At 38.2% G+C, this 11,019-nt stretch overlaps 1 protein-coding gene across 1 annotated transcript in view; it reads left to right on the forward strand.

The window, feature by feature from the left end:
• Positions 1-11,019, forward strand: part of pip5k1ca (phosphatidylinositol-4-phosphate 5-kinase, type I, gamma a) — a 58,509-nt gene that overhangs the window by 28,389 nt on the left and 19,101 nt on the right. Inside the window, exons 5-10 of the mRNA XM_037674817.1 lie at positions 156-273; positions 2,183-2,335; positions 7,615-7,914; positions 8,002-8,210; positions 8,669-8,752; positions 8,992-9,040. Of these exons, the coding sequence (XP_037530745.1) occupies positions 156-273; positions 2,183-2,335; positions 7,615-7,914; positions 8,002-8,210; positions 8,669-8,752; positions 8,992-9,040 (913 nt within the window). The remainder of the gene's footprint in view (positions 1-155; positions 274-2,182; positions 2,336-7,614; positions 7,915-8,001; positions 8,211-8,668; positions 8,753-8,991; positions 9,041-11,019) is intronic.

An 11,019-nucleotide genomic window follows, 5' to 3' on the forward strand; every position in this document is an offset into this window, starting at 1 on the left:
ATATAAATGTGCTCTTCTGGAACAATAAAGATTTCTTAATCTTGATTTAAACGCAGTCACTGTAATCTACATAAAGGCATTTGTAATGAGTATAAATTGGAACAGTATTATTAATCAATTAACCTTTTCTGTTCTATTTTGTTCTGCAACTCCAGTGAAGGGAGTAACCTCACCCCAGCCCATCATTTCCCCGACTTCCGCTTTAAAACATATGCTCCTGTGGCCTTCCGCTACTTCAGAGAACTGTTTGGAATCAGGCCAGATGACTATCTGGTAAGGTTTGGTTTGTAAATAAAAAAATATATAGTTGCTCTGACCTCTGTCTAGGAATTAAAAGCAAGTTTTAAGCTGGCTGACCATCATAAAACACTAAATTCCTTGAATTAATTGAAGCAATGCATCTGTTTCAACTGGGATAAATCTGGACAGAGAACAAGGAAGAAGGTATGCAGTCATTGAACAGAAACATATGAATCAATGAAACAACTGTTAATACAGACTAGAACTCTGGAGAATTTGCTGGGAGAAATAAAAAGATGTCCAGTAAAGTAGGGTGAGAAAGGTCTGAAGACAGAGAAGGAAAGTCTGCACTGTCTCTTTCCATCACCATGCACACTCTGGAGGCTGCATGATTCACCAACCAGCCTGAAGTCCTCTGGCAGTACGTGTTCACACTGTTCAGTTAGGGTTTATGGGCTCTCCATGCCCACTTGTTTTTAACACATCAGTACTCCAAACACGTGGTAATACCACGTTGCACCCTGCTTTTTCCTCATTTCCAGCCAGCCTGTGGGCACTAATCAACATATGTTGTCTTGTGACATGTTTTTATCAGCTTACTGCTGCCTCATTATCATATTTTTAGCTCTGTTAATGCCAAAAGTGTAAAAATGACTCAGTTTACTAAAACACATGCACTAAGTACATCTGCTCTGTTCTTTTTTCTGTTGTATTTTTCCTGTTAAGTATTTGGTTACTAATAGCAGATATGCACTTTGCAATTGAGCAGCTAGTTGACATTTTAAAGAGCCCTCCAAACTGTGGTGTTTAATCTTTTCCTCACATTCAACACTCTGGCATGCACATTGCTTTGCATGTAGCCCCATTCAAAATGTTGCTCTCTCTGATGGAACTACTGACAGTCTGCACTGAAGTTGTCAGACTGATCTTTATTAAGCTCATCCAGTGGCAGTATGAGGGCAAGTGTGCTCATCAGTGATTAAAAAAAAACAAAAAAAACTAACAAACAGATAATGAAGGGCAAAAGGCTAGTTCAACATAAGACATAAAAATAACCAAATGTATAGAAAAGAGTGCTGATATGCCTCTTACGATCTTTTAGGGCAGATTTGCTATTTTCTGTAAAGAAAACGAGATGATGGTTACCAACAAATACTTGCTGCAGCAGCATTCAAAATGTGTTTTGTATAAACTTCAGTTTTAATTTTTTTTTATAAAGTTCTACCTGATAGGATCATGTCTGTGGGATTATAAACAATTACTGAACTTTATTTTTAATTGCTTTTTTGTACAAAGCTAAATATATTTTGTCAAAGATTTCCACCTTTAGTAGTAAATTTACAGTAATGTTGCATGTAAACTTTGTACAAGTCAAAAACACTGTCATACAGCCTAGTATCATCCTAGATACAGCCTACACAGTGCAGCAGCAATAAACATATTAGCTGTTACAAGCTTATATTAGTCATATTAGTTGTCACAGATGTGGCTTGGTGCAGTGTTATTGCCAGCTGTTCAGTGTTGTTTATCGAGGGTTTAGTAATCTGACAGCTTATGGATAATAGCTGTGTTAGAGAGAGCAAATTTCATGAATAAATTTAACATTTAACATAATCCAAGTTGAAGTGTTACATCATTTTCAGCCTTTTTGTCATCTGCATTTGGTTGCAGGCCAAACTGACAAAGACCATGCAGCATAATGTAGTATTTTAATTCCACAGCAGAGAAAGCTATGTAGTCTCTGTAAGTAGGTCTAGGAAAAAAATATTGGTGCTAGTATTGGTTATTGGACAAGTAAGTTATAACAAATCGGATATTGGCCAAAAATCCAATATCATGCATCTCTATACACCAGCGCGTTGGACAATATTTTCATATGCCTGGATGAGTTGTGTTATAGTGTGACAGGGCCCTAAATCTCTGTTTGTGTTGGACTCTGCAGTACTCTCTTTGTAACGAGCCGCTGATCGAGCTATCCAATCCTGGAGCGAGCGGGTCCGTTTTCTATCTTACAAAAGACGACGAGTTCATCATCAAGACTGTGATGCACAAGGAGGCTGAATTCTTACAGAAACTGCTGCCTGGATACTATATGGTAAGCAAATAAAGCGTGTGAGGTCCAAGCGTATATGTGGTGCCTTATCTGAATTTTTTTTTTTTTATCTGAAGAAATAGTTTTCAACAGAAAGTGCCAAAGAAGACAAACATTGAAAGTTACAGTATGTTGTAGCAGAAATAAACTGCTTCCACGTTTTGTTACTGGGTTTTTTCCTTGCTGAGTTGTTGACACTTGCAGATTTCCAGAAGGTGACACATGCTGGGCATTAAATGGTGACTAAGTGTTGCTGATCTGTGCAAAAATAACAGTGGGCTTGTTTTTTTGTTTTTTTTCACACTGTCCACTTCTGAAAGCACAGTGTCATTATTGCTGTCAGTGGGAAGGTGCTGCTGCAGCCATGCTAAGTTCACACTTATTTAAACTCTGACCTCTCTCGTGATGCAAGCCTCTGCATGAGATTCTGGAACAGGATGCCCTCGTGCAAAGCAGACATAACGGCTCTTCTCAGCTTTGATTGAAACTTGGAGGCACGTGGTTTCATAAGAGACTCGCTGGTGTTTTTCAGTTGCCTGATTTGGTGAAAGTAACAAAGCATGACTTTCACTGAGCAGCCCACCCTCTCACAATCTGAAGCCTCACTATGAATGAAGTCAACCAGCTAAAGCTCCTTGTATGTCCACACTGCTCCTCACCATTTCACATCCCTTTAGCCTTCTGTTTGTTCATATGCCATCAGCTCAGGCAACAACCATGGGGAGACTTTAACAACTTAATTTTGTTTCTCAACTAAAAGTTTACTCAAAGTGTATTTATAAGTGTTCCAATGCAAAAACATTCAAACACCCTTGTATCTGTTTTGTTTTTAAAAAATCGCCTCATATCTCGTTGCATAGTTTTGAAATAAAACATGGATTCCCTATGAAAATAGTAAGCTCGATTGAGAATAGTACGCTATGACTTTAGGTAGCAGTACGTCGTACAACATAGACACTATTTGCTAAACATTGTACTAAAAATAATGATCAATAAGTTGGTAAAAGAAAGTAAAGAAGTTGTTTTTGGAGTTCTATAGCTCAGAAGTACTTTACAGAGAAAACATTATTCAAAGTTTAACTAGGTCGCAGAAATCCAAAAGTTCACTCAGGTCCTTTGGACTGTTTCTTTTTTTGTTTGAATCATTTCATCCTTCATCCAAAGGACTTCGTCAGTTCGAGGAGCCTCAACAAACTCAGTCCCACAAGCAGCACACTCGCATAGTGGACCAACCAGTTTGATGGTTTCTTCCCAGTCGACTCGTCTGAGGCAGCCATGGCCAAAGTGGTTCAAAACATCAAAGTTCATGCTCAGTAATCCAGACAAATAATAATCCAGGTTGTAGCTCCTCGGACTGATGACGTCCTTTGGATGAAAGACGATACCGTCCAGATGATCTGACACTTTGTTGGATTTTTTTACCTGGATTACTGAGCATGAACTTAGGTCACAGAAAGTTATCTTTACATGTTTAAACTGGCACTTTGATTTTTTTTAATTAGTATTTTTACACTATCACAGTTTCAGTTATATATTTATTTCCATGAAATGCTCAGCTACCAGCTGGATGATGTTACACAAATTTCAAAATTTTGCAGACAAACAGTCCATCAATAATTTGGTACATGTACAACATAGACATCAAAGTGTAGGGAACTGTCTTTTTCATGGTGTGCTTTCCACGGCTACAGTGCCTAGAATCAGACTTCTATTACAGATTTTAGTTCAAAATATTCTCTTAAAACTGGAAGTAATGGGTCTGTTTAACTTGTCGTGTCTCTTACATAAGAAACAGTAAAAACATAAACGTTCACATGTGGGACCACCAAAGTTTTTTGCAGCTCTCGGTTCAAGAACTTGTTAGATCTGACTTGTACTTTTTGTTTTATACAGTTTATGCATCAGATATTTTTTCTTCGTTAAGGCTATTACAAACTTATGTTTAAATTTTGGCAGCAGCTTGATACCCTTCAGAAACTTCTGATTATTTTTTTTGTTTTTCATGTTCATAGAAAATAGGTCATTGTGCGTAGTCTTGTTCTTCTCTGGTTAAATGTTAACAGCAGGACCCACAGGGCTGAACACCTCACAATATGGGATTAAGGGAAATTAACGACTGAGCACATTTACCGCTACATTTTCACTATGTTGACTTTGTTCTGAAGTTCTTGCACGAGTTTTATTAGTATAAACAAACTGTTTATTGAAAGCACGGACAATCAGACTCAAATGGAAAGGTCAGAGGCGAGAGCTGGTGTACAGAGACCGTTACATACAGCATGTTTAAACCAGGTCTCTTGTAAATGAGTCCTCACGACTCAGTGAGACTAACCAGTATAAATAAAGGTTGAATTAATGAATGTGTGCAGTCATTGGTGGACCTCAGTGTTTCTTCCTCAGCTGACTGGTGGAGGCTCGAGGCAGCATGCAGATCACCGTGATGTAACCAACGCTTCTCTCCTTTTGGTGCAATTGCCCTTTTATTACACGTTTCTTCCCCCCACCCTCACTGGTGGTTAAAAGTCGTAAATAGTACAGCTCTCCCTGGTCTGTTGTAATTTTTCCTCCCTTTCTTTGTGTCACCAGTGTTCATTCTTCCTTACACATCTGTTTCCTAACACTGACAGGAGGTCATGTGTGGGCTGAGGCCAGAGGATGCTCTTTCTTCCTGTGTATTCATACTCCGCTGCTGGATCTACCAGCTTCTCTCGTGGCGTGAAGGTCATTCAGTGTGTGCTGGGTCTTCTTAGCCACACTTCTGTATTCGTTCTCTCATCTTTACTTCTCCTCTTGTCCTGAATGCTGTGCATCACTAGTTCATGGACCAGCACTCTCGCTTTCTCTCTGTCCCTCTTTCTGCTCTTGTTTTATCTCTAATGGGATGGAGCCAGCCCAGCTCTCAAGGTCGGAGTGGGTTTTTCTCCGAGCACCCAATTTGAATAACCTTATTCGTGTGGACTGACTTCTGAAGTATTCAGAGCTCTGTGGGTGGAAAAGAGAAGCAAATCACTCCTAATTAACCTTTGAAAATATGAGTTCAAGATAGGCTTATGGATCAACCCAAACGACTCCAAATTTGAACCCATCCTAAAGGATTTCTTAAACCATCCCTGTACAGCTGAGAGTAAATTAGATGATTTTTCTCTTTATGGAAAACTGGCACTGCCTTACTTAATAAATAATAAACAATAATAAAGTGTGTAGTGAATAAAAGCACTAAAGAAAGCCAACAACACATCCTGAAATATGGTCAACAAAATATACTGTTTTCTGTAATACTGTTGTTGTTGTTGTTGTTGTTGTTGTTGTTGTTGTTGTTGTTGTTGTTGTTTTTGTTGTTGTTGTTGCTGTGTTTTTTCTTTTATTTCTTTATTGTTATTTGATTCTATAAAGATCATCTTGTTATTGCTGTTGTTTCATGTTCAGAATCAAATGATCAGATTATTAAAACACTTATAATTTGTAGGAATTTGCAAAAATAGTGTTCTGGTCTAATACAACAATTCATTATCCTTTACAGACATGCTCTAATATTTGACTACATTAGTCCCTCGCTACTTTCGTGGTTTTTCAAAGTAAGATTGGACATGACGCATAATTGGCTGATTGATGGATGAGCCGCACGAGTGGCATGGATTGTTTATTAATTTATTTTATGATTTAGCACCTGCTGCACCTGTGTACAGCTCACAGGTGCACGGAGAAGCTCCCTTCTGCACCATGTCATGATCTCTACTCTCGGCCACGCCCACTTCTCCGCTGCAATCACACTCATCGCCTGTCACTCCCAATCTCCTTCCTTCTGTGTAAATAAACATTTTGAGTTTAATAATTTTTAATAAACAATCCATTTTGCATGGATAGTTTATTTAAAATGTATTTATTTTAAATTTATTTTTGTAAATTTCTGTTTTTTCCAGAGAATTTCCACTTTTATGTGCACATTTATGCATCTTTCAGCCTAATTGGGCACAATTGTGCTATCTCCACTTTCTTCTGGTAATTTAGGCTTCTTTCTGCAGTTTCAGCTACTTTTCAGCTATTTCTTGCTAATTTCAGCTTTTCTTTAGCTAGTTTACTAATTTTTCTGCTCATTTAAACCAAATTCAGTAAATATGTTCTTTCTGCTTTCTTCTGCTCACTTAAACTTGTTCTTCCATTTCAGCTACATTTCAGCATGTTTTAGCTAATTTCAGCCGTTTTGTCAGCAAGTTCTTCAGCAATAAGCAGTCACACTGCATTTTCGCAGGAAATGCAGTTTTTCTAGTTAAAGTTTAAAATCCTAAAAATGTCAATTTCTCCTCCGTGCTGCAGCAGCTTCATGAAGGGTTAACCCTTTGCAGTCCAACTGCACGATTGACTTTTGTCCTCCAACTTAAAATTCAAAGTGTCACATCGTAAAAATGTCATAATCACAAAATATAAGAGTGTTAAAAGTTACTTTTAATTATTTTACAACGTGTATGTTCAGTTGTTTCAGTGTAATTGATCAAGAAGTACATTTCTGCGCCATGCTGCAGAGCTGCATGACGGTGTTGCGCTTCTCTATAATGTAAATTTAAATACTGTAATATTTAAAAAAAAATACAGTATTTAAATTTAAATTGTTCATTTACACAGAAGGAGGGAGATTGGGAGTGACAGGTGATGAGTGTGATTGTAGTGGAGAAGTGGGCGTGGCAGAGAGCGGAGATCATGACATTCTGTGCTCTTTTAGAACGTTTAGAGTTTAGAAACATTGTTTAGAATATTACAAGAGTGTGGGAAGGGTTTATATAAATACTAAAATAAACTACTACTTACTACTAACACTTGGCCCACTATTATCCCTACTTCACAGTTTTTCACTTATTGTGTGGGGGAATAGTGTATTTGAAAACACTTGGTTAAAAACTACGTGTTTTACAGCGCTAACAACTGGATTGTACTATAGGACAAATTATTCAATGAGACTTTGTGATAGATTTTTTTTGCTGAGACAAGTTTGACAATAAATATTGAGAAATTGTTTTCTTAATTTTGTATTTTTTTTTTACTAAGATGACAAAAAGCAGAACTAAAGCAAAATTTTTGCCTGATTTTATTTTATTTTATTCCACAAATAAATGTCAGTTGTTAAAAATATTATTAGATGTCCAATATGCATCAACATTCTGTTTTCCTGTTTCTTTTCATAACCAAATTGATTTATTTTCCCTAAATGTAAAGTACTTTCTCTGTGATTAAAGTATAACTCGTATATAACCCTTTGTTTTCCCCCTCACCCATCCTCTCTCCTCCAGAACTTGAATCAGAACCCTCGCACATTGCTGCCCAAGTTCTTTGGCCTCTACTGTGTCCAGTCAGGCGGGAAGAACATCCGTGTGGTGGTGATGAACAACGTCCTGCCTCGTGTGGTCCGTATGCACCTCAAATATGACCTGAAGGGTTCCACCTACAAGAGGCGCGCATCCAAGAAGGAGAGGGAGAAGGCCAGGCCCACTTTCAAAGATCTGGACTTCATGCAGGACATTCCAGATGGACTGATGCTGGATCAGGACACCTGCAACGCTCTCGTGAAGACTCTGCAGAGAGACTGTCTGGTGAGCAGGACAGCTGGGAAGACAGTTCGCCACTTGTGCCATTTTCTGATCAGTCACTGTGTATTTTCATGTGTGTGGTCTGTTCAGGTGCTAGAAAGCTTTAAAATTATGGACTACAGCCTGCTGCTCGGTGTGCACAACATGGAACAAGCAGAGAGAGAGAGGCAGATAGAGGGCTCCCAGAGCGACAGCGATGAGAAGAGGCCCGTCGCTCAACAGAAGGCCCTGTACTCCACTGCCATGGAGTCCATTCAGGGGGGAGCCGCTTGCGGAGGGTCCATCGACACTGACGACACGTGAGTTGAACTCTGAAAACAAGGCGTCGCAGGCAAAAGAGTTGATTGATAGACGAGACTGCTGCCACTCTCAAAACAAAGAGTCCACGTTCACACATACACACAGACTGGATTAAATACTGAGCTGCATGGAAGCTGTTCTGTGTGAAGAACTGCTGTCTGTAGGAGAGGAGAAGGATTCAGCATCAAGAAACTGATGAACCACAAATGACATTAACATCCAGATGCATAAACCAGAGAAGACCTCCAACCATATAAAAATACAAGTTTTATAGGTTTTGTTTTGACATGCCTAACAGCCTTGAGGGTGAAATTATTTAAATGAAACCGATAATGTTGGGGGGGGGAAATGTTACAATGTTGAGCTGCATATAGATCAGGAATTTATGGTTGTGTTGTTAGTGAAATCTCTGCAAACTCCCAGTGATAGATGTTTAATTGTACTTCTCTCCTTCCAGAATGGGTGGTATTCCAGCTGTTAATGGAAAAGGGGAACGGCTTCTCCTTTACATCGGAATCATAGACATATTGCAATCCTACAGGTGATGACGACTGAAACGAAGCAGTTGTAGTTGGCCCAGGTCATATTTTCTGCTTTTGACTGTATAATACTGACATGGGATGGAAGTAAAATCATTGTACAGACTGAACCTTCCTCTTGCAGGAAGGTACAGATTCTATGCAGACTATCTTTTTGAGACAACACATTAACTCTGCCTGCGTTTGTTTATATAAGATCTGTTTAACGTCAGGTAAACTCTGCTTGTTGTCATTTCTGCAGGCTAATCAAGAAGCTGGAGCACACATGGAAGGCTCTGGTCCATGATGGGGTGAGTTCCTTGCAAGCATGGAACGTTCAACTTAAAAGACAATTTCAAGTTTCGTTCATTTTACCTCATTTATGTTTATTATTCTTTGTCTAGCATCATACTTAATCATGTTAATACACTATATAACCACCACTCTTTTTTTGTTTTGACTCAGTGAAAGCCTGTTGGTGTGTTGAAACACGTTCACATCTAAGTGTGTGTAGATAGGCTTATTAAATCCAGCTTTAGAAAGAGCCATGGATTATATACAGTAAGCACTAATTCTTTAGGTTCATCACCAGCCACAGTGTTTGATAGAGGTAATATTTTAATATTGTGTTCTCCATAAAACTTCATCCTGAAGGGTATACTGAACTAAATAAAACGATACAGCTTAAAAGCAAATGTTAGTCTGACATATTGAAAGACAGAATTTTTTAGTGCTCCTGAACTAATTTAGTCTCATCTCTATATTTTCCTGAAAAAGTGAAATACAGCTCAAGTTCAAGTCTCTTTAAATGTACGTTGTGTAAAAGAATTGCATACTTTAATCAACAAATATAAGCATAAATACTTACTAATACACCAAAATTGTTGGACTTGTTGATCCCAAATGGCTCTTCCATGGAAGTTGCCATTGATGACCTATTTTCAGTCACTTTGGCTGTTCCTGTAGATCAGTGCTTCTCAATTATTTTCTGTTATGCTCCCTTCAGGAATAAGTAAACATTTCGTGCCCCCCCCCCCCCCCCCACCCCCCGAACTCTCTGCTGCCACTGTAAATAGTATGTCTATAAAACTGTTATAAGTATACCGCTGCCTAACATTGTGTCCTTAACGTTAAAGAAATAAAAAAGAATATAGATAAACTTACAACAAAGAATAACTTTATTAACTTTGTAAGAAACAACTTACAGTGCATCAATTTGCCTGAAAAAAAAAAAATTGCCCCGGGCCCCCCCAGGGTGGCGCACCCCACTATTTGAGAAGGACTGCTGTAGATAAACAAACACACATGGTTATTGGCAGCCTATTATAAATGTTGTTTACAATATTTTTAATTTAAGGACACTTTACCCATCAACATAAGGAAAAAATGTAAATATATTGGTTCCTACTTTATGATTTTTTTGTTGTTGTTTTTGGACTGATCTTCATGTCCTGTCATCGAGTACCCTTAAAATTAGGCAAGTGGTCACAATAATATGGCTGATGTTTCTCCTATCTCCACTAACGACACCCTTTTGTTCATTTTGAACAATATGTGGGCTTTGAAGATTTAATATTGCAAACATTTAATTAGCAGCAAACTGTGGCTGCTTTAAGTACCTAAAGCTTCTATAACAAAACAGAGCCCTGAAAAGTGGCAGCCTCAGCCAGCCCACGCTCTGTGGTTTACTTTGAGTGCTGTAAATTATGATCAGCTCATCACTTAATGACTTAGACTGAGTCACAGTTTGAAATGTTCTCTTGTCCTGCACAAATGCTTATGCATCATCACTAGACAGCGTGTCGCATGCACTTTTCATCGCACTCCAAGGTCAAGGTCACAAATCAAGGTCAGAGTTGTACAAGGTATCTTGCTTGTCCATGGTATTGCTATAGATTGCTGTATTGCTTTAGAATAGTTTGTCGGTGGGCATATAATGTGCAGAATGCGATACTCTTGTTGGAGACTTCCAGTCCTTTATTTTTTTATTTTAACTGTCCAAAAATGGCAAATTGTTTCTAAAATCCCATAATACTTTGTGTATATAGTGAGCAAAATCTTGATAGAAAGATTTCTGGAAAGTCTGGAAATTGGTCTGAACATGCTCTGTGTTGTTTAAGGATTTATTTTCGTGGACTGGTTTGAACTGTTTTCAAACAAGATGTAACTTATCATTCACAACAGTATCATTTCCACAGAGAATGAAAACTGCCAAAGTTATTCCAACATTTAAAGCTGAAGACAAACACCTTTTCACCAACACATATATATATATATACAGTATATATGT

This window comes from Nematolebias whitei, chromosome 3 (genome assembly GCF_014905685.2).
Source record: "Nematolebias whitei isolate Nwh7 chromosome 3, NemWhi1, whole genome shotgun sequence".
Lineage (NCBI taxonomy): Eukaryota > Metazoa > Chordata > Actinopteri > Cyprinodontiformes > Rivulidae > Nematolebias > Nematolebias whitei.